The 25,755-nt window shown below is 58.4% G+C and overlaps 2 protein-coding genes across 8 annotated transcripts in view; both read left to right on the top strand.

The window, feature by feature from the left end:
* Positions 1-60: 60 nt before the first annotated feature.
* Positions 61-23,075, top strand: BRD9 (bromodomain containing 9). Of its 7 annotated transcripts, none has more exons than XM_060634282.3 (17): positions 64-237; positions 893-1,107; positions 1,366-1,498; positions 2,982-3,042; positions 3,472-3,616; positions 5,178-5,288; positions 5,953-6,128; positions 7,179-7,311; positions 9,165-9,240; positions 10,168-10,263; positions 11,136-11,268; positions 13,817-13,928; positions 14,752-14,835; positions 16,941-16,979; positions 19,047-19,146; positions 21,502-21,675; positions 22,363-23,075. In XM_060634282.3, exons 1-17 carry the CDS (start codon positions 186-188, stop codon positions 22,461-22,463), a joined length of 1,941 nt encoding a protein of 646 aa, XP_060490265.3. In that variant the 5' UTR covers positions 64-185; the 3' UTR covers positions 22,464-23,075. The 7 variants fall into 7 exon arrangements, with proteins under 7 accessions (XP_060490272.3, XP_060490265.3, XP_060490268.3 ...); XM_060634285.3 differs by having other exon boundaries at positions 65-237; positions 6,016-6,128; XM_060634284.3 differs by having other exon boundaries at positions 65-237; positions 6,013-6,128.
* Positions 23,076-23,727: 652 nt separating this feature from the next.
* LOC132680634 (palmitoyltransferase ZDHHC11-like) overlaps positions 23,728-25,755 on the top strand; it is a 38,325-nt gene continuing 36,297 nt past the window's right edge. The window contains exon 1 of the mRNA XM_081795921.1: positions 23,728-25,601. The gene's annotated coding sequence lies outside the window, so the exon portion shown is untranslated. The remainder of the gene's footprint in view (positions 25,602-25,755) is intronic.

Below are 25,755 nucleotides of genomic sequence, written 5' to 3'. Positions count from 1 at the left end.
TGACCCGGAAGCGCTGGGCGCCGGCGGGGCGAGACGGCCCGACTTCCGGCGCCTGCTTCCGGCGAGGGCCGGCGACCTCCGCGGGGCCAGGCGGGTGGCGAGTCGGGGCCGCGGCGGCGGCGGCGTCCACGCTGCGGCCGCGCTTGCTTGCAGCCCTCAGCCCCGCGCTCCGGCCCCGCGCCGCCATGGGCAAGAAGCACAAGAAGCACAAGACCGAGTGGCGCTCGTCCTACGAGGGTGAGGCGGCGGGCGCGCTTTGTGACGTCGGGCCGGCCAGCGGGCGGGGTCCCAGGCGGCGGCCTCGGGCAAAGATCCCGGGCTCGCGGGCTCGGGCCCCGAGGGAGAATCCCCGGCTCGCCTGCGGGTGGGGGAGGGGGGTCTCGGCGGGGGGAGGATTCCGGGGTCGCGGGAAGGTGTCCTGGGCGAGGATTCTGGGATCGCGGGCGGCGGTTCCGGGCCAGGGCGCCAGGGCTGTCGGGCGTCTGGTCCGCCTCCTGCATCTGTGTTGGCTTGTCTGGTCTTGGAGAAGTTCGTCCCTGTTTGTCACCCGCGTCCGGCCTGCGCGTTCCTGCAGCCTCGGTCCTGTGTCTGCTGCAGGACAGACGGGCGTGAGCGCAGGCCAGGAGCTTAGGGAAGGGGGCGGGGAGGGACCAGGCTCCTGGGCTCCCCTGCCTCCTTGTTCCTCGCCAGACAGAGCAGCTCGAACTATGTCCCTGAGGGTGATGCAGCACCAAGGGGGGCGGGACTGGCGGCCCTGGGGTTTGCTTCCCCATCTTTCCCTGATGGTGTTGCCTTCTGGGGCCTGGGCGTCCTCTCTGTTCCCCCTGCACGTCGGGCCCCTGGTGCCTCTACACACCCGAGCACACCCCGAAGCTGCGGTCTGTGCTTACAGATTATGCAGACAAGCCCTTGGAGAAGCCCCTGAAGCTGGTTCTCAAGGTTGGAGGAAGTGAAGTGACTGAGCTATCGGGGTCTGGGCACGACTCCAGTTATTACGATGACAGGTCAGACCACGAGCGAGAGCGGCACAAGGAAAAGAAGAAGAAGAAGAAGAAGAAATCCGAGAAGGAAAAGCACCTTGACGACGAAGAAAGAAGGAAAAGAAAGGTAGAGCAGGGAGGCAGCTGGCCGGTGGAGGCCCCCAGCCCCCCGGACGGCAGATCACCAGGGCCGTGGGGTCTTAGGAAAGGGCCGTCCTGTTTGTAGCAAAAGGCGCACGAGCCCAGGGGGTGGTCATTGGGGGGGGGGAGGGGGGATCTGAAGGAGAAGCGTCTCTGGAGGGAGGTTTGCCTGCTCGGCTTTGTGTCGCAGGAGATCATTTAAAACTGCTTGCCTTGCTCTCGCTGCCCTGACTCTGCCTCACAGGAAGAGAAGAAGCGGAAACGGGAAAAGGAGCATGGCGACTCAGAGGGAGAGGCCGACGACTTTGATCCCGGCAAGAAGGTGGAGGTGGAGCCGCCCCCCGACAGGCCCGTGCGAGCGTGCCGGACACAGCCAGGCGAGTGGAAGGAACGTGTTTGGAGGCTCTCCCGGAGCGCGACAGCTCGTCTCTGTGACACAGTGGTTGGCGTCGTGCTTCTCTGCCTCTTGGGGACGTGTGCAGGAAGGAGGGAACAGTGCTTTCTCTTCCAGGGCTCGACATGAAGCGTAGCTGGACCTGAGGTCTTAGCGTCAACTTGAACCTGTAGAGCAGGGTTCAGTCAACTACCGCCCCTGTGCCCCCTCCCTTTGTTTTTTTTTAAACCCACGAGCTCATCACGGGGAGAAGGGAACTAGTGCTCGAATCAGTTATTACTGAGGCTGTCAGGCACCACAAGGGCTGTGCCAGCCTCACCGGAGGAGAGAACACTCGGGGCTCTCTAATCCGTGAGTGGTCACTTTCCTCGGGGGCTTTCAAATGGTCAGGAGGTAGTGAAGTGGAGGCAGTTTTGCTTCAAGCGTTTCTCTTCTTGACGTTGGGTTTGCCTGCCTGTGATTCGGGAGGGAAGGAAGCGGGGTCGTATGGTAGTCGTTGCCGAGGCTGTGGTTTTCTGGCAACAGCCGTCCCGTGCAAGTCATTGGCACGGTGAACAGGTAGGCCCCGGGGCCACGGGGCACGGTGGGCAGGAGAGAAGGTCAGGCATGAGACGGTTCGCCGGGTGAACGTGCTCACGAAGTGCGTACAGTCGCCGGTCCCTGCCGGCTTGGTCAGATCAGCTGATTGAGGTCACGCGTGCAGTGCTTCCCTTCCGTGTACCCGAAGGGGTGATGTTCACACTTGCTCTGGTCACTGTCACTGTCGAGACCCACTCGTGGTCTGCAGGCCTGTTTGCTCCGGCCCTGGAACCGGCTATTTCTCCAAGGAGCCCTGGTTCCTTAGTGCATTCGGATGCTGAGGTCTGGGGGCTGGGCGTGGCCGGCAGTGGATGCTCTAGGTAAGAGCGCTTGTGTTCTTATGGCTTAGGGAACAGAACCTAGGCCGCCACGTGTGCTTACTACGTTCAGCAGAAACCACGGTTCCACACCGTGGGCCAAGAGATGTAGTTAGTGGCCGTCCTCACAAGGACCCCCGTGCGGTTGTATTCGTACCCGTTTTACAGAGGAGGAGCAGCAGAGGTGCGGCCAGAGGTTCTGGACTGCCGAGTAAAGTGATAGTTGGTGAAGCTCGGCCTCTGTGTCCTGGCCGTCTTCGTACCGTGTCTGGAATGTACTGGGCCCGGTCGTGACAGGGGACTCCTACGGACTGACAAGTGACTGACAGCTCCCTGTTGTCGTTTGAAGGATCTTGGCACTTTCTAAGGGGTTTGGGGGACTGATGCTGTGGTGGATGCCCCTCCCATCCAGCTGAGTTTTTTGGGGCCAAGACCGGGTCTGGGTCGTCCTTGTACCCAGTTCTTGTTGGAGCCTGAAACACTGAAACGTGCCGTGGAGTGGGAGCTCTCTAGTGACACAGTATCGAGATGTTTTGACTCATCGTTATCCTGTACTCTTTAAATTGTCAGCTGAGAACGAGAGCACACCGATTCAGCAGTTACTAGAGCATTTTCTCCGCCAGCTCCAGAGGTAAACAGTTTCTCAAGAACTTGAGGTTGGGAACCTTCAGGGTGTCTTCCCTTGTGATGGGTTCTTCCCTCACCTCCCACACCCGTGAAGCAGACCCTTCGCCCTCCCTGGGTGACGCCCAGTGTAGTGAGGGGTGGGCCGGCGTGGGGAGAGCACCGTGTGCCCGGTCCGTGCAGGGCAGGGGTGTTGGTGGGGGGCGGTCAGGACCTCCATGATGCAGATGTCACGGCTCCAGCCAGGAGGGTAATTTTGGAATTTTTAACCATCAAAAATATCTACTACTCTTCTACAGGACGTAAATTTTATCTCTTGTTTTAAAGAACAAAACTTGGTGAATTGTGCCATGTTTTTACCGTGAAACGTTTTGTATTGTTTGGAAATCTACATTTAGGGTTTTTCCCATTTAAGTAATGACGTTCTTGTTTTCAGAAAAGATCCTCATGGATTTTTTGCTTTTCCTGTCACGGATGCAATTGCTCCCGGATATTCCATGATAATAAAACATCCCATGGACTTTGGTACAATGAAAGACAAGATTGTAGCCAACGAATACAAATCAGTCACAGAATTTAAGGTAAACTAATTTCGGTTTCTGAAATAATTGCTGCGAAGCTCTCTGTGTGTTTATGTCCAGTAAGTACTCTGTCCATATCAGCTGGTTTCTAGTTGCGAGTGTTCATGGGGGCCTGAGCCTTCGGGCCAAGGTCTCCCAAAGGTTGCATCAGGGAAACCGGTATCTTGTCCGGAAGCTGTAGAGACACGTGAGGTCAAGCAAAAGTGTGTCTGATTTGGTCTGACTCCAGAATGGGTATTTTTAGAATTACAGTTTTTCCTAGTTTTTTGTTTTATAGTAACTAAGAGTTTAATTTTTTTTTTTTAACGGTCAATTTCTGTGACTCTCTAGTGTGTAGTTCTGAACTCTGTTTCTTGGTACAACTGCAAGGTAGGAATTGCTTGTTGGCTTTGATCCCAGGGGCGGATCAAGATGAGTGCTTGACGCTTTGGTAATGATGTCATGTAGGAAAAGGCATCGGGTTTCTTTCTTAGCTTCTATTCAATTTGGAAGGCTTAGCTCTATCCCTTTCATTTGCTGGTGACACGACTGAACGTGTTTGCTGAGCCTCAGAGGCTGTGCCACATGAAAGGGTACAGGGGCAGGCGGCCCTCAGTCCTCCACTTTCCTTGTCGGGCCCTGGTTTGCTCTGCTGCCCAGTGACGGTCCTGGATGTGAGCAGTGTCCCCCCTCTGCCTTGTCCTCAAGACTGCTACATCAAGGCCCACAGGCCCAGCCCTGGGGACCTTGGCCGTGGGGTCAGTGCTGGGGCTCGGTCAGGGTCTGGCTGGCTTCAGCTGTCCTTATGCGTCCTCATGGCCAGCACAGCGCACCTGTGACAGGTGTGTGTGCGGTCTGTAATTTGGTTGGGGTGATGATATATTGAAACGTCCAATAGCTTGCTTTTAACGTAAGCTGTTCAGCAAGATTTTCCTTATCTTACAGAAAGCCTTTTTGCTGATGCTATTAGAGTAATTGGCGATAGACCAAGTTTTGAATTCTGTGGCAAAATCCCAGAGAGAGGACATGAACGTGCTCAGCTCTCGGCTCATTCCTCGGCTTTTACTTAAAAGGACCTGGCTGTCACTTCTTGTTCCTACTTACATCTGATTTCTCCCAAAGCGGGGGAGCTGGAGATGGAGAGAGGGAGCCGCGATGTTCTTAGAACGCGCACGTGTTGGGGCAGCTGGGAGGCTCCGTCGGTTAAGCGTCCGATTCTTGGTTTCGTCTTAGGTCATGATCTCTTGGTTCACGAGTTCAGGCCCCACGTCAGGCTCTGTGATGACAGCGTGGAGCCTGCTTGGGATTCTGTCTCTCCCCTGCTCACACACACATTCTCTTTCTCAGAATAAAAAAACAAACAGAAGCCACGCGTGTCGCCCTCAGGAGGAAGCTCCAGGTTTGGCAGGCTTCTCACTGTAAGGTCTGAAACTTTCCTCAAAGAGTCGTTAAAAACCACTTGTTAAGCTGAAGAGCCTGGTTTAGTTGCTTGCCACTCAGTTTTAGCCTCTTGACAGGAGTCCTGTTTTTGCTGGCATCTTAGTGGTTCAGATTCGACAGATTCTATTTCTTTCCCTTTCAGGCGGATTTCAAACTGATGTGTGATAACGCGATGACCTACAACAGACCAGACACCGTGTACTACAAGTTAGCTAAGAAGATCCTTCACGCAGGCTTTAAGATGATGAGCAAAGTAAGAAGCCCGCGGCAGCAAGGAGCCACAGAGACGAGAGTTCCCCTCTGTCTCGATGCCTACACAGAGCCCCACCCCCACTGACTGACATGCTTCCACCCGTCCGTCACTGGCCGTGGTACAGAGCCTCTGTACACATCCCAGGCCACCCTCCCCGCCAGGCGCGCGCGCTCTCTCTCTCTGTCTCTCTCTGCTCCTGCGCCAGCTGGAACGTCTCCTTTAGGGTTGGCGGAAAGTGCTGGATCTGTTGATCTAAGTGTGGGTGTCTGATGGATCGCAGCCAGCCTGTGATTTGTTTTACGTGGCTGCCTCACTGAGTCCAGACAGGACGTCTTGGCCGTCCGGAGTGGCTTCCCAGATCTGTCCCATGAGCCAGGTTGCATGCGTCACGCATCCAGGACCGGTGCCTTGTGCCTGACCGGCCCGTAGGTGAGGTGCGGGCCCCTGTGCCCTCTGGCCCGTCCCCCTCCGCCAGCCCCGAGTGCTCCCAGCCAGTCGGCCGCGCCTGTGGTGCCGACTCCCACCCGCCCCTGCCGCGGTAGCGCCACGGGAGCCCGCTGTTAGGCCAGGCGAGGCTGCGGCCATCCCCATCCCACCCGTCGCCATGGCGCCTCGGCTGCGAGGCAGAGGTAAAGGCCTGCTGCTCTGTCCTTTTTGATTCTAGGAGCGGCTGTTAGCTCTGAAGCGCAGCATGTCGTTTATGCAGGACATGGATTTTTCTCAGCAGGCAGCTCTTCTGGGCAACGAAGACACAGCTGTTGAGGAGCCCGTTCCTGAAGCGGCACCTGTACAAGTAGAAACTGCCAAGAAATCCAAAAGGCCGAGTAGAGAAGTTATCAGGTAACGGGAAACGCACCTCAGGACTGTGAGTGAGGGTGAGCCTGTGCTGGCGCCCGTGGCCGCGGAGTAGCTCGTGGACCCCCACCTGCTGGAAGGAGCCCGGTCCCCAGCGGCTGCGTGTGAGCTCTGGTCTCAGGTGTTTCCAGGCAGCTGGCCGACAACCTGGGCCAGCCGGGCCTCGTCACGCTAACGGACCTGGGGGCACAAGGGCAGGACAGCCCCTGCCAGCCATACGCAGGCTCTGTTCCAGGTGTGACCCTGCTGTTCCCATATGCGTGTTGCAGTGATTGTTGGCCCTTCACTCTGAAGAAGTTCCCTCACGTGCAGGACACTTGATGGTGGCCTAGCTTGGCTGTCCCTGTGCGGGGGACGTAGCTGTGCTGTGTTAGGCAGGTGACACGCTTTGTGGGGGGGCTTCATTCTCCTCATACCTGACCCCCCCCCCCCCAACTCCTGCAGCCGTCCACCCTGGGCCAGAGGCGGGGCCTTCTTGCAGGCTTGGGGTCCGCAGGCAGAGTTTGCTCCCGCGGCTCCTTGGATGGGGTCGGTCCATATGCTTCTGGAACCTTCCACAGGAGAGGCCACATCCCTTGGGCGCTGCACCCAGTGACCCTTGGCTGTTCAAATAAAGCTCTTCTCTGTGTGGGGTCTGAGCCCGCCTGCCGAAGGCTCGGGACGCCCCTTTTGCCTCACGACCTGTGCTCCCAGCTCACCCTTGTTTCTGGCGTCTGCACGCTCCACGGAGCTTTGCCTCTTTTTCCAACGGTGCCTCGAACAACATTGTGAGTAGTGAGGTTGCCGTCAGGTTGCTCTTAGATCGACTCAGGTGTGCAGCTGAGACACGAGACACTCCAGCAGCCGTTTGGGGCTCCCTCGCTGTTCGTGGAGGCCCCGCATATTGCTGCAGTTACAGCCACGAGGACCGGGTCGAGGAGTGCTCCGTGCCCTTGCTCCCGGCCCGTGGTGACCTTGGGGAACGGTAGGGACTGACCGTCGTGAGGCGGGAGCGGCACGTGCCCGGGTGACGTGTGTGGTGTTCCTGCCTCGCAGCTGCACGTTTGAGCCGGAAGGAAATGCCTGCAGCCTGACTGACAGCACGGCAGAGGAGCACGTGCTGGCCTTGGTGGAGCACGCAGCTGACGAGGCTCGGGACAGGATCAGCCGGCTCCTCCCAGGGGGCAAGGTAGCGTCGGGGGTGTCTGGGCAGAGCTCGTGTCCCACAGGCTCCCTTGCGGGTGATGGGTCCCGTCACCGGCTCCATCTCTGGGGTGGGCGGGGGCCTCCCAGAAGCGGTGTGTGATGCGGGGATGCTGCAGGCAGGCTCGCCCCGTAGTGGGATGTTGCCCACCGGCGGATGGACGTCAGGCCTGCCAGGCGCCTGCGCTGCAGCCTCCCTCTTCTCCTGGTGTGCTTGCGTCTCTGTGTGCCTCTGCGGCGCCCGTGGGTCCCATCTGACCCGGGCCTGGCCTGTGGGGGCCTCCCTGCTGTGCTTGGAGCACCCCCCTGCCGGGAGAGCAGACCGGCACCTCCGGTAGAAACGGTGTGGCTCTTGCGTGCACTTTTAAACCCGCTAGTCACGGTAACGAGGACAGAGGCGATGTTAATCCCGGCACGTTTACTTGACCTGGTGCATCCACGGTCTCGTCTGTGCACGTGGTCCATGTGAAGAACTCTTAGAACTTCACATCCCTGTCTCAGACACGCGTTCTCAAAACGCGCGTGGAGTGTCAGTCAAGGATTTTGAACGATGACATTTTGCATGCGCCGGGTTACACGAAGCTTACGGAGATGAATCTTTTACTTACCTTAAGCTTCCCTGGTGGGAAGTTTGCGGTTCCCTGTGTAGCTGATGTTGATCTGCTGGACCCGCTGGTCTGCACGCCTGTAGTGCTTCAGCCCCGGAATGTCCCGGGCACTGGGCACGGCCCTCAGTGGCGCTGGGAAAGAGCCCTGCGGACGGTAGCTCGGAGAGGGAGGGCCGTGCCGAGCTGCGTGTATTCATCAGAGGCACGTGTCCACACCCGAACCCCCATTGCTCCCAGTGCTGGGCCTGCTTCCCTTTTCTCCCTTTTTGGGTTGTAATTCCACAGCGAGAAACCTGACTCCTGCTCCCCTTCGTGCATTCACGTGGTCAGTGCTCACGTGATCAGCACTTACATGGTCAGCGCTCACGTGGTCGGTGCTCACGTGGTCAGTGCTCACGTGGTCAGCGCTCACGTGGTCAGTGCTCACATGGTGAGTACTTACATGGTTAGTACTCCCATGCTCACCGCTCACATGGTCAGCACTTACGTGGTCAGTGCTCACGTGGTCAGTATTTACGTGGTCAGTACTGACACGGTTAGCGCGCACGTGGTCAGTGTTTACGTGGCCAGCACTTATGTGGTCAGTATTTACATGGTCAGCGCTCACGTGGTCAGTACTGACACAACGCTCACATGGTCAGTGCTCACATGGTGAGTACTTGTATGGTTAGTACTCACACACTCAGCGCTCACGTGGTCAGCAGTGACAGGTCTCCTGTCCTCCCCGCCCTGTATTCAGGCACTCAGGCCAAGGGTCCCCCTCTTCTCTTCCCCCACTCCCATGTGCAGGTGCCCCTCCTGGACCTTCCTGGGGGCCTTCGGAGGAAGAGGGCTTTTGTTCAGTGGTTTTCTGTAAGCGGAACTAAGTCCCTTGTGTTAGAGATGGAGCCTCTAGTGCCCGTTGATACGGCATTTGGTGACCAGGGTCCTGTTCTGGGTCATTTGGCTCAGGTTCTGACATCCTGTAAGAGGGCAGTTTCTGGGGTAAGCTTCCTGTTTCCGTATCTCCTTTAGAAGAATCAGGAACTAGTCTTAATCCTTTCGGTACACATGGGTGTGAAGTCAGGTTCGGGGAGGTATGAGAGAGGTCTCTGCAGTCTTTTCCATGGGGAAACCAACTGCCCCGTGACCTGTTGGGATTTGTGCATGTTAGGCCGTGCTCGTACGCCTTAGCTCTGTTGGTGTTGTGGCAGAGCACGTAGGGCCGGCCCTCAGGTGTGCTTCCTTGCAGATGGGCTATCTGAAGAAGGACAGTGACGGCAGCTTGCTCTACAGCGTGGTCAACACGGCCGAGCCGGATGCCGACGGTGCGTGGCCCCGAGCAGGGCTGGGGTTAGTCTCTGCAGCGCCAGGGAGTTTCGGCTTCGTAGCCTGTCTGAGATCACGGTTGCCCGTGCAGAGCAGGCCCCAGTCGCACGGCGTAGACGAATCCCATCCGGTGTTACTCCCCTGTCCTCCCCCTCCTGTGTATGATACGCAGCCTGCGTATGATACGTGGACAGGGGGCAGTCATCCAGCAGGGGCAGGGGTGCCGCTCAGACCTTTTCTGCCCCAGGGTCTAGCATAGGCAGCCAGTGTAGAGCTGTGCTCCCGCAGGGCTGTGGTTCTACAAGTCCTCATGGCCTGACTTCCAGATACCATCATGAGGATCGACTCACACCCTTGTCAGGGCTCCCTGGGAGGAGCCAGAGTGCACAACTCCGTTGCACTCGCGGAGCTTGGAAGGGGCCCAGACGTGGGCGTAGAGGGGATGCCCTGTGTGATCATGGTGTTGAGGACCTTGAGGGGGGCACAGATGCTGGATCCGCTCACCCGTGGGGAAGCCCTTATGTACTCCGTCTCTTTGAAAAGTATCTCGAGTTGATCAACTCATAGCTTAGACAGAGTTAAGGTTTGAGAATTGTAGCGGCTACTTTTTTTTTTTTTTAAGTGCTTATTTATTTTGAGAGAGAGAGAGAGGGAGAGAAAGAATCCCAAGCAGGCCCCAGGCAGTGCAGAGCCTGAGGCGGGGCTCGAACTCACAAACCGTGAGATCGACCTGAGCTGAAATCAAGAGTCGGATGTTTAACCGACTGAGCCACCCAGGCGCCTAAGAATTTTAGTGGTTTCTGTAAATTTGATTTTAGCTGGTCTTTCTAGAGAGCCCCCCGTGCCTTCCCCAAGTGCACTCTGTGAGCCACCGCGGGAGCTGGGAACTCCCCGAGCCACCTGTTCACAGCCCGGTCCCTTTGCAGAGGAGGAGACCCACCCTGTGGACCTGAGCTCGCTCTCCAGCAAGCTGCTCCCTGGCTTTACCACACTGGGCTTCAAGGATGAGAGAAGGGGCAAAGGTGAGTGTGGGGTGGGCAGGTAGGGGCACGGGATGAGGGAAATCACAGGAGAGGTGTGGACCCAGCGTCCTTCCGCCATCTTCCTGGCTCACCTGTTCTTAGTACCGTGTCCAGATTCTGGCTCTGAAACTAACGAGATTAAATTAAGGTCCTGTCGAGTGAGGGGAATAAACGTTTCACCGGGCACGCTCCTCCTTTACCGTCCACTCGTACCGGCCTGTGGGTCTCAGCCCCGTGCCGACCGTGGGTGGGGGCGTATGCCGGGGTGTCTGCTGAATGATGGTGGGCAAGTGTGGGAGACGGAAGGTTGGACGGGTGTGGCGGTGGAGGGAGGGAGGGGACTGGTGTGCTGGCCGCACTCGTGTGTGTGGCCGAGTGACCGAGTGACGTCTGTGGCTGGTTTGCTAGATTTGGAGCGTGTCGGTGTGCAGCAGTTTTGTTCCCCGGGGGACAGCTGGTGGCGTCTGGGGATGTTGTGATGGTCACATCGTGGTGCTGCTGGGGTCTAGTGGGGGGGACGGGCACGTCTGAGACGCATTGCTCTTGAGCTCTGACGTCATTCACGTGGGGACGCCAGCCGTGATGCCCCCACAGCCCCTTGAGGGATCCAGCCTCGTCCGTGGGCTCGGTTCCCAGCAGGGCCCGGGTCAGCACGAAGCCGTCCTACCAGCGCGCGCTCGCCTTGCATCGCGTGAACTGTCCTCTGCACCTGCTGCAGAGCCTGAAGTGCTGGTTCGGCCCGGAAGCTGCCACCGCTTCGGGTCGCTGGGGAGCAGCGATGTCACAGGGAGGAGGCTGGGAGCGGGGGCGTCTCGTGCGGGCGTCACCGCACGTGCGTCTCACATCTTGTGCTCTCCCTCTCCTGCCCTCAGTCACTTTTCTCTCCAGCACCACCACCGCGCTTTCGATGCACAGCAATTCCGTGTTCGGCGACTTAAAGTCGGAGGAGATAGACCTGCTGTATTCCGCCTACGGGGATGAGACGGGTGTGCAGTGCGCGCTGAGGTGAGCAGGGTCGGCACGGCCCGGAAGGTTCTCGCTTGCCGTGCGGGAGGAGCCGTTTCCCTGGTGGGTGGTTGGCGGGAGACGGCCGACGGCAGCGGGTCTGCACGGCGGAGGTTTTCGAGTTCTTTTCCGTAAACCACTGGTTTGCCGCGGGTTGGTCTTGAAGTTCGGGTAACTCAGCTGCGCCTTACAAAGGTGACGATCCAGGCTGTAGTTTAAAAAAGAACGTGTGTGTGCGTGTCACCAACCACGTGTGTTTGGAGCTTGTTTCGTGATTTCGTTGGAACGTGGCTCGGTGGCCGTGTTAGTCTGCCGGGGCCACCGGAACTGTGCACCCCAGCCTGAGGGGCTGAAGTGACAGGCATTCGTCGTCTGGCGGGGCCGGAGGCCGGGAGTCCGAGACCCGGGCGTGGGCAGGGCTGCTTTCTCCTGCGGCCTCTGTGCTTAGCGCGTAGACGGCCCTGGTCTCCCTGTGTCCTCACCTGCACGTCCCTCTCTAAGTCTGTGTCCCGGTCTCCGTTTCCTTCAGAGACACCGATCGTAACGCGTTAGGGCCCCCTAAAGACTTCGCTCGAACTTCATCACCTTTGGGAGGCCACGTCTCCAAATGATACTTTCTGAGGTACTGGGGTTGGAGCTTCAGCAGAAGAATTTTGGGACACGCTTCAGTCCCCATTGGTGACTGGGACGTGGTACTAAAACCTTAGACGTGGTGCCGTGTTTCTGTGGAGCTGCTGTGTTCTGTGCACCAATAGAAGTAGGTCACGCCTGTAGAATTTTAGTAATTCTCCAGGAGGAAAGGCGAGTTTGGCTAACCTCTAAGAAATGGATCTTTCCGTATTAGATCTTTGATTTCAAATGGAACACGGGATGTATTTTAAAAACGAACAAAAGGAAGTCAGCCCTTAATACGATTTTTATGAGCCCAGAGAGGCAGAAGTGGAACACCAAGGAGGAAATCTGTGGTGAGCGAGGACAGTGTCACAAGTGGTGCCCTCCCCCCCTTTTGCCCCACTGCCCTGTCACAGCCTTTAAGGGACGGCAGTCACCTTTGGTTCAGGGGGCACGGTGTTCCCAGACCGTGGTCGCCTTCCCCCGCGCCCACCCCAGAAACACGGATGGACTCCGGGCGCTGGGCAGCGAGAAGCCCGACCGCGTGAGCAGCGCACGGCGGCCGCAGCCCACGCTCCTCCCGGGCGTCCCCGCGTCACCTCGCCACGCGCTCTGTTCCAGACCACGCCACGAGTGTTCCGGTGTCCCTGCTCCCGTCACACGCTCACGGTGGTGGCGTCTCCTGAAACGCTCCCGGAGAGACTCGTGTGCCGTCACGGTCTCACTCCCAGATCGGTGGCCCTCCTCGCTCCCCGTGTGACGGTCTGGCCTCTGGGGAGCCCTTCTGAGCCTTTGCCCCAGGGCTTAGAGGCCAGGACCCGGGCCTTCGTCCCCTGCCTCCTTTTACGGTGCCTTCCACTCACTTCTTTTTTAGTTTGTAGTATTCACGGAGTCCGAAAACCAGGACGATACTCTAGGGTGCGGTGCCCGCGGAGTCTCGTTCCCGCACGAGCTCCCTCTCCCCGCTGCTGTGGAGCATCTCTCCTCGGTCTCCTTTCGTTAAGTCAGAACGGAAACAAAAACGAAAAGAGCACCGGGTACGGCTGTGCCCCTCCCGCGGGAGCCCGCGTGTCCCCGTTGACCCCGAGCCGCGCGCTTGCGGTTGTGCGGGGCTGCCTGCCCGCGGCTTTTCGCGGTCGGTAGAGGATGGAGTCGCGGTCGGGGTTTCTCGTGATTTTCTTCGTAACGTGCTCTTCCTGGCGTGTCTCGTGCGGGGTGTGGTGTGCGGCGCGTGTGACGTGCGAGAGCCGCGCTCGTCCGCTCGCGTTCTCAGAAAGGCTTCCGGTCGGCAGACTGCGAGTGGTTCGGTCTGGGGCGAGACACGAGTGACGCGTGGATTTGCAGCTTGCGGGCTTGGCGCCCCCGATCCCTGCCGTTGTTCAAGAGCTCACCGTATGTGCCCGGACTCTCGTTAGCCTTGTCTTTTTTGAAGTGATCTTCTCGAGATGGTTTTTGAGTTCTAGCATCTGTTTTTTAAGATCTCGTTTCTGTCGTTTAGTTTATATCGAGGGAGAGCGCCCGTGCACGTGAATGGGGGAGGGGCGGGGGGAGGGGAGAGAACCCCAAGCAGCCTCCGCGCTCAGCTCAGAGCCTGATGTGTGTCTGGAACTCCCAAAGTGGGAGATCGCGACTCGAGCCCAGGTCGAGAGTCACGTGCTTGACGAGCCACCCGGGCGCCCCTTGAGGTCCTTTTCACCTTTCTGGATCATGGGCCACCCTGAGTATCCGACGGAGACGGTTGCTGCCACCCCCCAGAGTACACGTGGGAGGTTTGCGGCTCTCGGCGAGACCCTCTCGCGGAGGCGCGTCCGAGGAGCCGGGTCCACGGGGCAGGCCCCACTCCTCGGGACCGCCGGCCCCGGGGAAGGCGCCTGGGAGGCGAGAGCGTGCGGCGCGGGGCCTTCCGGCGGCATCGTGCCCTCTCTCGGCCTTCCAGCCTGCAGGAGTTCGTGAAGGATGCTGGGAGCTACAGCAAGAAGATGGTGGACGACCTCCTGGACCAGATCACCGGCGGGGACCACTCGCGGATGCTGTTCCAGCTGAGGCAGGTGGGCGTGCGTGTGTTGCGTTTGTGGGGCCGCGCCTGTGGAGCGAGCCTGTCCGGATGGACACCGTCCTAGGGAGTCGCTGGCTGGTCTCCCCTCGTTCATGTTTTAAGTTTTTATTTCAGGCAGTCAGTTTTCTTTCAGAGGAACTGAGAAGTTTAAGAAGACCCACTTGCCAGCCCCCCTTCCCAACCCCCCCCCCCCCCGCCCCCCACCGTCTCTGGGGCTCTGTGACTTTATACCCAGATCACTGTCGTGTGCCGTCCATTCCCTTTGCTCTGAAGACTCTTTTTGGCTATTTCTTCGAGTGTAGACTTGCTGACGGGGAATTTACTCAGCTTCTTTTTGGTCTGAAAGAAGTTATTTTATCCGTATTTATGGAATTCCTCTTCCCTGGGTCTGGAATCGTGGAATCATAGGCTGCTTTTCTCCTATTTTGAGAGACATCTGACCACACCGTTTCTGAAGCGTCGCCATCGTAGGCGTCTGTGTCTTCTGTCGTGCATCTTCTTGGCAAAGCGCACGCGTCGGCCGACGGGCTTCGAGTGGGCTTTTCCTTTTTTCAAGGTTGTAGGAAAAGACCAGAAGAGGTCTGTGCTATACAGACCTCTGTCCCGGGAGGCCTCAGATACTCGCTCCTTTGTCCTTTGCAGGAAATGGACTGCTTGCTGCTCTACGTGCTTCTAAAGTTTAATCTTTGTAACTGATTTTCAGTAATTCGTCTCTGATGTGTTTCAGCGTTCTTTTCTCTGTGTTTGTCCTGCTTAACGTTTGTCGGGCTTCTCAGGCCTATCATTTAGAAGATTTTCATCCGTCGTCTTTTCAGATGTCGTGTCTGCCCCCACCCCACACTCGTCGCTTCTCCGGGACTCTGACACGCGGCCGGCATCCTGGCCTGTCCCGAGTGCCGGTAATGCTCAGCTCCTGTCTCAGTCTCTTGTCCCTCCCTCAGGGGTGAATGCTGTCTGTTGCCGTGGCTTCAAGTTGAGTGATCTGTTTTTGTGCCTCAGCCACATTTGCTGTTAAGCTCAGCCAGTGAAGGTTTCCTTTGAGACGCCGTGTTGTAGGTCTAGGCTCTGTTTTCTTCCTTCTTAGGCCTTCCCTTTCACGTTATGTTCACGCTTTCCTTTAAACTTTTGGACCTATTTCTCGTATCTCCCACGGCTGCTTTGAAAGTCCTTATCCGCCAATTTTGTCATCTCTGCCATTCCTGGATCTGCCTTTTGGTAGATTTTCCTCTGCTTACTGTCCACAGTTTGCTGCTTTATTGTTTGATTGGGCCCCAGGCATTACATTGTCGAGTCTCTGCTGTCTGGACTGGCTATTACTGCCGCCAGCAGTCATAAGTGACTGGCGGAAATAGGACTGTGGTTGGTCTGAATTAGATATGATGAGAATGTGAGCTGCGGACCAGAATTTTAGAGACTGGTGCGAAAAAAGAAACGTAAAACTATTTCATTATTTTATCTGGATCTCACGTTAAGATAAAAAATGTTTTCAATACGTTGGGTTAAGTGAAACGTGTCATCGTCGACTACGTGTTAAGATTAATCTTAAGCAGGCTACCGGAAGGTTAGGTGGGTATGTGCTCACGTTACATTACTGCTGGGCGAGGCTGGCCTGGATTTTACTGTGTTCCTTTAAGAACGTTGATGTTCATTTTGGCGGAGTTCTTAGGAGTCATCTGATTTCTTGGGATTTGTTTTTAATTTGGTAGGGTGGGTTTCAGCGGCCTTTATGTTGGGTGAATTTGGCCCTGATCCCAAGGAATGGCCTTTCGGGGTCTCTTCTGGTGGCCCAGGTTTCCGTGAGGTCTTGGCTGGGTGGAGTTTGGTTGTGTCTCCTCACGTGTACCTGGCCCCATGGTGTTCGTCTGGGTGTGCACAGGTCAGTGTGGTCCGGGTTCAGCCCTCCTGGACTTGAGCTCCTGCTGTGAGCTATATCCTCCTCTCCAGACTTTGCCACTCTTCAGTTCCGTGTGGCCGCTGCGCCCCGGCTGCCGTTCTCTGCACCGTGGTCTGAAAGTTTTCCTCCTGGTGCCCCCCTGGGCACAGTGTGTGAGGCTGTGTCTTTATAGAGCAGGAACTCCTGAGATGTCCTGGCCACTTGGTTGCCTTTCTAGATTCCAGCGGGATCACTTTTCTGAAAGTGAGCTTGCGTTACAGGAGTCACGTAATTCCCAACGTGGCTGTGGCATCAGGTGACGTTTGTTGCTAAAACGTCTACGTTAGTGGAGGCGTGCGTATGCGTGTGGAACTGGACGTTACAATAGCGGAGAAGTTAATTTCTATTAAAGCTTATAAAAACCTTAGCACGGGTGAATCTCTAGAACGTTGTCCCAAACAAAAGATCTCAGGTGCAAAAGCGTGCGAGCTGAGTGTTTTGAAGGTGAGGATCCTGCCAGATTGCAGGACGGTGGCTCAGTAGCATTTAGGCTCGTGATCTCCACATGTGGTCACACGTGGCTGGGCGTCCCATACAGAATAGTCACACAGTAGCTGTCTTGGGTGACTCTGGGTCCCGCACAGGCTGTGGTCATGCAGTAGCGGTCAAGTGTAAGCCTCTCGTGGACGCTGCAGCCCGAGGAGAAGATGCGTGGCCCCACAGTGCAGCCCATCGGAGGGCAGGGGACCCTCCTCACCTAGCAGGTGGTTTCCTGAGCTGCCCCTGAGACGCAGGTACAATGTCAGACGTTTACCTTCTGTTTGAAGCCGTCCAGGGCTGCGGAAACGCGTCGGGTGCCCTCTCCTTCACCTCCGTCCCTCCCAGGGTGCCATCAGGGCGCTAGGCCTCCCAGGGTCTTGGCTGGGCCTGCATGAATCGGGCCCTCTGTGGGGAATTGGCCGTCTGTCTGATGCTGCACCAGCTCTGATTCACAGGGTGGTGTGAGTACCGCGAGGACGACCCCAGCAAGACTGAATGGGCTGCTTTAATTTACGTCTGTGTACACGATATGAGTGAATCATTCCGTATAAAACCGTTTCGAAAGCTGGCTTCTCCCGTTTTGATTTGCAGAGGAGAAACGTTCCCGTGAAGCCTCCAGAGGAAGCGAAGGTGAGTTGCACGGACGTGTAAGTGAAAACCTGATGATTAGCGTTCCTGCGGGGAACGGTCGTGTTCAGCCTGTGAAATGGGGTCGTTGAGAAGAGGTTCACGTGTTGTTCTCTTGGGAAACTGGTTAGGTGGTAGTCTCCCTGCCCCTGAGTTTTAGTGACAAGGGTGAGGGGCAGGAAGCCATGGCACTTCTCTTCCAGTCCAGGCACGGGAGCCGCAGAGCAGTGGTCGTGCGGGGGCCCTGTCTTCTCACGTGGCAAGTGTGCACGGCCGGCCGGTGGGGAAGCAGGCGCTGGACTGGATTCCTGTAGGGGAGCCGCGGGGTACTCTAGCCTCTGGGGTGCTCCCTCGGCTGTGTGTGGGGCCTCGGCCCTGTGAGGTCTCTAGGGAGGTCTGCGTGTGTGCTCTTTGGCTGGTGTGAGAAGTCGTGAGTAAACCAGCTGTCTTCAGGTCGTTTTTACGAGTTCCGAGTTGCAGGCGAATCTGTGACAACTTGGAAAACCGCAGCTGTGGGATGATGGCCCCAGCCACGTAGGGAGAAGGGCCCCGTGCTGGGCCCTGGGTAGGATCATGAGTAGCACTGAGCCTCGGTCTCTGGTTGCAAAGTAGAGCGGTAACAGTGGGGTCGTTGTAGGACTCTCGGTGGCACTCTGCCCTGAGATCTGGCTACTGCCGTACTCCATAAACACGAGCTCAGCCCCGGCCCGGCGTGTCGATGGCCCAAAGTGATCACTGTAACATTTCCTCTTGAGAGAGATTTATCAGAGCACAGAGCAAAGTGGCTTTTCTGAAAGTCAAGTGAAAGAAGCAAATTCACAGATCACCCAGACGAGACAGACCGATGGCAAGGGTTCACACCCAGACAGGACGACAGGAGAGGGCTCAGACCCAGAGGGGACAGGCCGACGTGAGAGGGTTCACACCAGAGGGCACAGCCCAACATGACAGGACTCACACCCACAGGGGACAGGCCAACGGGAGAGGGTTCACACAGAGGGCATGGCCTAACGTGACGGGGCTCACACCCACAGGGGATAGGCCGGCGGGAGAGGGCTCACACCAGAGGGCACGACCTGATGGGAGAGGGCTCACAGGCCCTGTGCCCCTTGCCTGGTTAGCAGGGTCTCATCTTCCTCCTTTGCCAGGTCCCTGTGTGTGGCCGGATGTAGGTGGGTGCCTGTCCCTACTCTCTGGGCTGGTGGGGACCCTGTGTGAGCCTTCGAGCTGCAGGGCGGGCTGAGGGTGTTCGAGGGCACGTGACGTGCACCTGTGCAACCAGGTCCACAGGCTCTGAGCGTCTGCTGCAGTGTGGACCTTTAGTTGAACTATCTGGTGAAGAAACGGTCCCTCCAGGCCGTGTGTCGGGAAGGGCGTGGTCATCGGACAGTAACTTATCCCACAGTGACTTAGGGTCCGATCTCCAAAGTGAGGGTGGGATTTGGTAGGATTTGAAGGCCTTAGGGTCTTACCTGTAGTATATTTCCCTTAAAGCACCAGAGGTGGCTCTCAATGTTCATTTTAAAAACGGCCATACGTTAGCTGTTACCTCCTAATGTTTACGAGCCACAGGCTGCCGTGAAAGGTTTGTGTGGTGGGAGCGTCTCGGGGAACGCTGGGCTGTTTCCTTACGGTGCAGAGAGGGCTAGGAGGGCGTGGGGCGGCCACAGAAGGAGAGAGAACACGCTTGGCATGGAATCTGCCGTGTTTTTACGTGTAGTCTCTGCAAGGTAGCTGTGAGCCCCTCAGGTCCCCTGTGTCCCCCTGTGCCGCCGCCCCCCTCCCCCGCCCCCGTTGCAGGGACCCATTTATCCCCGAGAGTCAGCAGCCTTTGGCTGTGGGGTTTGGTCTCGGCAGTGGCAGCCGCCTCTGGGAGTGCCCCTGGTGGTCGTGGCTGCAGCAAGGACCAGACGCAGCGTGGTCTTCCAGTTCCCTGGGTGTGGACGTGGCAGAGCCGGCCTGTCCTGGGGGGGTGGGACGCTGACGCTCCTGTGAGTTCAACAGCTGGTGCTAACTGCCCGCTCAGTGACCTCTTTCCTTTTCTGCTCGGTACCTACCCGTCTCCTCCAGGCTGGGGACTCGCTGGGCGACAGCAACTCCGTCCTGGACTTCATGTCGACAAAGTCCTACTCGGACGCCTCCCTGGACATCTCCATGCTTGGCTCTCTAGGTAGGTCGTGCTGGGCGTGCTCACATCCTCAGGCTCCGCTGGAAGAGGACGCTGTGTTCTCATCCCCGGTGCCGTGTCAGTCTGCGAGGTGGTCCCTGGGGCACGAGGCTGGTGTGCCGAGGCCTGTCCCCTTTCTAGGAATATGGCCACTGTGCTCGGGGTCCCTCCCTGATGGCCCCAGAGGGGGCTTGCCCAGGTCTCCTTTTTGACGTCGGGGTCCCTCGAGCCTGTCGGTCGTGCAGGGACGAGCTGCCTGCCTCGTGGCCTGCCATCGACGTGTCTGCGCGCACGTACCCACCAGGCTGTGCCCTCGTCGGCAGCTGAGCCCGACCCCGCCACGTGAGATGCCCTCTACGGTCCGCATGGCACCCGGGGTTTTGGAATCTCTTTGGCCGTCCGGCTCCCTGTTGACTCGAGGCTCTCGAGGTGCATTCTCCTCCCCTCCTTTCCTTTGGGCCGACCTGACCATTACCACGGGGCTTCTCGCGGACAGTGGCCTCCCTCATTGCGTGTGGCCGTGCCCGTGGTGCTTCCGGCGTCGAGGGGTGGAGGCCGGACGTGCTGCTAAACATCCCGAGGCACAGGGAGCGGCCCCCCAAGAACGACCCGGCCCCAGAGGCCACCGCGGCCGGGGGTGAGAAATCCTGCCTGCGTCAGAAGTGGTTTCTGTCAGCGGCTCAGAGCGCATGAGGCCGGCTCTCGTTTTGTCATCAGCCCCGTGGTCTCTGCCTTGGGTTAGGCTGTTTGTACTTAGCGTGGTAACCCAGACCTGATTGAGATCTGCTGTCTTGCTCCTTGTCTGTTATTTTCCCAATTGTTGGGGGGTCCCATGCCTACCGCTGGGTTAGGTGGTTCCCTAGGAGTCTTGAGACTCGTGGCTCTGGTTTGATACAGCAAAGGGGGACAGATCGGGACCCACAGAGGGAAGGGGTGCATGGGGTGAGTCTGGGGGAGACCAGGCAGCGCTCCAGAGCCACCCCATGGGGTCCCACGGACACGCCTGACTCCCAGCATCGAGTTGGGGCAATGCAGGCACCCTCTCCCTGGCACATCTGCAAATTCCAGGCTCCTGGAAGGAGAGCAGGTGTTCAGTGGAAACCACATCAGTTGCATGGACAGTCGAGGTCCGGGGAGCCCCTCTGTCACTCGGGTGGTGGCGACCCTCCCAGGATCCAAGTTCACCAGCCAAGGGCCAACTTGGTCTTCTGGGCTTGCGGTCGGAGGCTGCTGTATTAACGTTAGCCTTGCCAACTCTTCTTTTCCTCTGCGTTTAAGGTTTTTTTCCTCATTACTGGTTTTTGGTAGTTTGAGTATAAGGTGCCTTGATTTGCTTGTGTTTGGATTTATCTGTCGGGTTATGTTCGACCTGTGGACTCGGGGGGACCTCTGGACTCGGGGGTCTGTGGATTTTCAGCTGGGCTCCCGATTCTGCCATTTGTTGCTGAGTGTCTTGGCTTCGTGTCTGGCCGTCTGTTCCGCCATGGCTGACCTGCTGTTGTCCTTCCCAGCGTGGGGTGGCGGGTTGCCGCAGACGCTGCTCTTTTCCTGTGCCGGAGCCCAATTCGGCTTTTCCAGACTCTCCCCTTCTCCCCTCACCACCCTCTTCCTCTGCTTTTTGAGGAGCGAGTGCCTAGTCGCGAATTTAAGGCCCCTCTTGTTCACAACTTTCCTCCCGTGTTTGGTGGGGCTGTTTCCCTGCCCTCTGCCCGCCCGGTAGTGGTTTCTCATGGGCCAGACCGCAGTTAGGCCTTTGGGTGCTGGTTAGCTCGCGTGCCTCGATGCTGCGCTTGGTCACGTTCTGACGGGCCGTTACCGATGTGTAGGCGTCGGACCCTGTCCAGGTGTGTCTGTGAGGTGCTCTAAAGGCGGCCCTGAGCCACCTTTAGTGTAGGGAGGGACACCGTCCCGCCGGTGGACCGCACCCTTCTTCAGGCTTGGGCCACCGGTTGTCGGAGACACGTGAGTTCTTGAACTGCCTGGAGGGGTCGTGTGCTCCCACACACGCAGGGCCCCTCCTGGCCCAGACCCGGGAGCTCTCCCGGCAGCCCACTGCCCGGGGCCCCCTGCCCCCGCTCTGGCGTGTTCTCCGTCCTGGCGTCTGCGGGCCTCCGTTGCACATGCTGTCCTGCTTCCTGCTTGTTTACACCAGAGGGCAAGCCCTCTTCGTGAATGGCTCAGATCTGACGTGGCACCCGCCCTCCAAACTTGCCTGTCCTCTCCCCACCCCCCCCCCCCCCGACCCCAGCTTTCCGCACGATGGGTGTTGTTCCAAGCGTTCATAGCGGCGAGGGAGAGACCGGGGGTGCGGCCCAGGCGTCTGGGTGTCTGACGTCTGACGGCCCCGTGTCTGTGCAGGGAAAGTGAGGAAGGAGCCTGACGCAGACGACAGCCACCTGAACCTGGATGAGACGGCGAAGCTCCTGCAGGACCTGCACGAGGCACAGGCAGAGCGCGGGGGCTCCCGGCCGTCCTCCAACCTCAGCTCCCTGTCCAACACCTCCCCCTCCGATAGGGACCAGCACCACCTGGGTAAGGCGGGCTGCTCCCTCTGCAGGGTGTCCCTGCCCCTGGGGCGCTGAGACCGCCCTATAGTCGGGCAGCTGCCCGGGGCTGAAACGTGTGAGTGGAAGTCACTTGGCGTTAGGAATCGTGGGGAGTGGCCGTGAGACGTGGCCAGCCCTGCGTCAGGAGGAGCCCCAGCTGGCTACACCCCAGGGTCCTTGGGAGGGGCAGAACGAGCCTCAGACGCTTAGTTCAACTCGGGGAACGTTTGTTTCTTTCTGCCATTCCCGTGTTCAGTCCTAACACAGAGTGTCAATGAGTGTGTCGATCCTCCGGGGCCCTGAGGGTAGAGCAGGTGGCCTGGGGCCTTCTGTGTTTACTGAGACAGAGCGGGCAGCTGTGTGGGCCCCATCGGGATTTCAGTCCCACCAGGAAGGGAACCAGACGCTTCCTGGCTCCTTGAATTTACTCCCTTACTTGCCCATGCTGCTGTCGTAGTTCCCAGATAGAAGGTCGGGCTCGCGGAATATGTCTTGACGTCGTGGGCTCAGGGGTGCTCGTCCGCGGTGGAGGTTTGGCTGAATAACAAGCGGGCTCTGTGGCTGAGTTGTGGTTTCACTAACCGCTGTCACTAGGACACGTTTTCAGCCCGGTGTGAACCGTGACGTGTGTGTGGATCTGCTGTGTGAACACCTGTCTTTCCCACAATTGCAGGAAGTCCTTCTCGCCTCAGCGTCGGGGAGCAGCCAGAGGTGACCCACGACCCATACGAATTTCTTCAGTCTCCAGAACCTGCAGCCTCTGCGAAGAGCTAGCCTTGTAGATAGACTTCCGTTAGTTTTTTATTTTTTTATTTGTGCGTACAGAGTTTTTGTCGTGAGACAGAGACTTTCGTTTTGTCCCCTCTGGCGTGCGGGAAGCAGCCCCGGGAGGCGGGGAGGTGTCTCTGGCATCATGTCAGCCACACGCGGATCCCGTGTTTCTGTGGGTAGCCCCGTGAATGCTGGACAGTGGACAGCACACATACAGGTGTGTGACCGGGTGGGGTCGAGCCGTGGTGCTTTGTCTCTTGAGCTTTGAGGGGTCTGTAAAGCTCCGCCCTGTGGCTGGCCGGGACACGCCGTCCTGCCCCAGCATCCTTCCCGAGCACCCCTTGGGAGGCAAGAGATGCCCACGTTGGGGGTCCTGTGTGCTGTTTGCCCTGCCTGCCCTCCCCGCCGTCCCCACGTTTCCGAAGCAGGTCGTGGTGGGGCCGCACCCTCCTGGCCTGGGACAGGGTCTGTGCTGGGCGAGGCCTGCCTTCTGCTGGAAGCTGACAGTGATGTGCTGTGTCCGTAGACTTTTTTAATCTGGATGTGTTTACTGGATGCCTGTTTACATTTGCAAAACGTAGAGATGTCAATAAAATACAGAGCGATCGCACGTAATTGTTTGCAGCCCCATAGGTGTCCGCTTCTTTGTTGTTTTTTTAATTTTCTTCGACGTTTATATTTGAGAGAGAGCACAAGAGAGGGAGGGGCCGAGAGAGAGGGAGACACAGAAACGGAAGCAGCTCCGGGCTCCGAGCTGCCAGCACAGAGCCCGACGTGGGGCTGGAACTTAACAAACCGTGGGATCATGACCTGAGCCGCAGTCGGACGCTCAACCACCCTGAGCCCCCAGGCGCCCCTGTGGGTGTCCACTGCCGAGCGACTTTTCGGCGAGAACCTTCGGCGCAGGAGGTCAGCAGCGTCCGTTCAGGCCGCTCACCCTCCCGCGTTGACTCTGCGTCTGGCCCCGTTCTCCGCCCGCAGTGTGTCTGTCTCTCTTACCCACCCTGCACAACTTCCGGGTGGCTTCCGTTTTGAAAACAGAATTGGAAGGGCGCCGGGGCGGCTCCGACGTTTAAGCGTCCCACTCTTGATCTTGGCTCGGGTCATGATCTCCCGGTTCGTGGGTCCAAGCCCCATGTCGGGCTCTGTGCTGACAGTGCGGAGCCTGCTTGGGAGTCTCTCTTTCCCCCTCTCTGCTCCTCCCCTACTTGTACGCACACACGCACACTTCTGTCTCTCTCAAAATAAACTTCAAAATATTAAAACAAGATTGGAGCTTCTGTCACCTCACAAGGCAGAGTGAATCCTGGGGGAAGGGGGTTTGTGTGACGGAGGCAGTGGACAGCATGACGTCCCCTGACCCACAAGTGCCACGGGGTGGGCCAGCCCTGCTGGCCACTGCCTGCCGTGCCGGTAGGGCCCCTTGGGAACCTCAGGAGAAGGGGAGCAAAACACTGCATAGCCGAGGCGTCAGGAAGCCGTGGCAGGTGCCGGCAAAGGAGCAAGTCCCCAGGAGGGACAGACCCCACGGTCAGGCTGCTCCTTCCTGGGTGTGTCACAGCTGTGAAGGGGGGACCTGGGGCTCGGGGTGCCTCCCTGGGCCTGCTGCCCCAGGAAGCTGGCAGGATCCAGGTCCGAACCCACAGGTGCTCTCGGTGGTCAGAATAACTGGGGGCAGGTGGCCAGAGAGGGGGAGTGTCCCTCAGAGCCACACTGGCCACGTGTCAGCCACGGATGCACGGGAGCGCCACAGCACCTCAACCATGCTGTTGACTCTCCGGGGAGAGGCTGTCTGGGCAGACAGTGCCAGGTGACGGGGGTTCATCTTGCTGCCTTTTCTGTGGGAAGCCACACTCCAAACGACCAGTGAGGGGGAGAGTGTGCACATGTGTGAGTGTGCATGCCTGTGCGGTCTCGTATGTGCGTCCGTGTGCACGAGTACGTGTGACGTGAGCATATGTGTGAGCACGCGTGTGCACATGTTTATTCTGGTGCACGAGTGTGCACGTGCACATTGTGTTAGTGCACGTGTGAGCACGTGTGAGAGTGTGTGCGAGTCTATGTCCGTACACGTGTGAGTGCATGTGTTGGCGTGTGTGTGTCGGTGCCTGTGTGTGTGCACGTGAGTGCCAGCGCCTACCTGTCCCGCGCTCCACCCCACTCCTCCGCCATCCCTGCCCCCGGCCCCAGTGCTGACCCTTTGGGGGTTGGGTGCTTAGGTGTGTGCGCAGCGGGATTGCAGCCGGCCCGTAACAGAGCTTGTGAATGACCTTCCTGTCAGGCAGGTTGAGGATCACACTCGGAGTGCTCTGTGCGCCCTAAAAATAGGGGCAAGTCTGCGTCGAGGGAAGGGGACGCTGGGCTGCAGCAGAGGGGACAAGAGTGGGTTGCAGAGTGGGGCCCACAGCACGCCTGTCCCGTTAGAAGTTCAGGGCATGCAGTCGTGCATGGGAAAAGTCCTGGTTGTCCCGGATGGGGGTTACGGCTCTGGGTTGAGGTCTGTTTCTTAGTGTTGTAGCTTCTGGAGTTTTTCTCATGGAGCGAAGGTGTCTCTTTCGGAGGCACATTTCTCATAGGTGTGAGTGGCTGAGGTCACCGTGGCTCCAGGTCAGCCGGGAGGCCCGACCGCCTGCAGACTCGGGGGACCCCTGGGGTAGTGCCTCCCCTGCCCCACTCCCCGGTGCCTCTTTCAGGGTCTGCCGAGTCGAGGGGTTGAGGTCACAGGCCCCAGAAAAAAGCCCAGCGAGGGGCCAGCAGCCTGCACACAGGCGTATCTGGGGAAGGACGTTCTGCGCAAAAGGCCGAGACCTTGCTCGTCTTCGCACTTTTCAAGCGCCGTAAAGACTGCACTTTGCCGCAGCTTGAGCTCTGCCGGTGGGAGTGGTGGCCTCACAGCCGACACTCACATGCCGTGTCAGACGTGGCCGTTCCAAAGTGAGTGCACTGTGGGAGGCCTACACTCTGGCGGGTGCCCTGCCCTGAACTTGAACTGTGTTCAGTTACTGGCATCTCCCACCTTCCGCGGCCTCTGCCGTGCGGATGGCTGGGCTCTTGGGGGTCTGAGACCCTGGTCAGGCAGCCTGTCGTCTGCCTTGGGTCTCTGGTGGCATGTTGGCCTGGCCCGGGGGAGCGCCGTGGACAGTGGTGGCCGGCAGGCCTGGGCACGGGAGTCCCTGGGATGTGGTTCCAGGTGGAGGTTAGCACGCAGAGCTGTGTGGGCGCCAACCCGGGGCTGCCCGCGGGCGGGTGCTGGTGTGCAGGGCCCAGAGGGGGCAGCCGTGTTCCCCTCCCCCGC

Source organism: Panthera onca, chromosome A1 (assembly GCF_046562875.1).
Source record: "Panthera onca isolate mPanOnc1 chromosome A1, mPanOnc1 haplotype 2, whole genome shotgun sequence".
NCBI classification, from domain to species: Eukaryota; Metazoa; Chordata; class Mammalia; order Carnivora; family Felidae; genus Panthera; species Panthera onca.
This window is presented reverse-complemented; position numbering and strand designations above follow the sequence as displayed.

What these genes read in the sequence shown, in the direction of transcription:
- BRD9 (XM_060634282.3), top strand. Translation starts at nt 186, where the DNA reads ATGGGCAAGAAGCACAAGAAGCACAAGACCGAGTGGCGCTCGTCCTAC. An exon ending in AGCGTGCCGGACACAGCCAG is followed by an intron (nt 1,499 to 2,981) that starts GCGAGTGGAAGG and finishes TTAAATTGTCAG; the next exon opens with CTGAGAACGAGAGCACACCG. An exon ending in AATCAGTCACAGAATTTAAG is followed by an intron (nt 3,617 to 5,177) that starts GTAAACTAATTT and finishes TTTCCCTTTCAG; the next exon opens with GCGGATTTCAAACTGATGTG.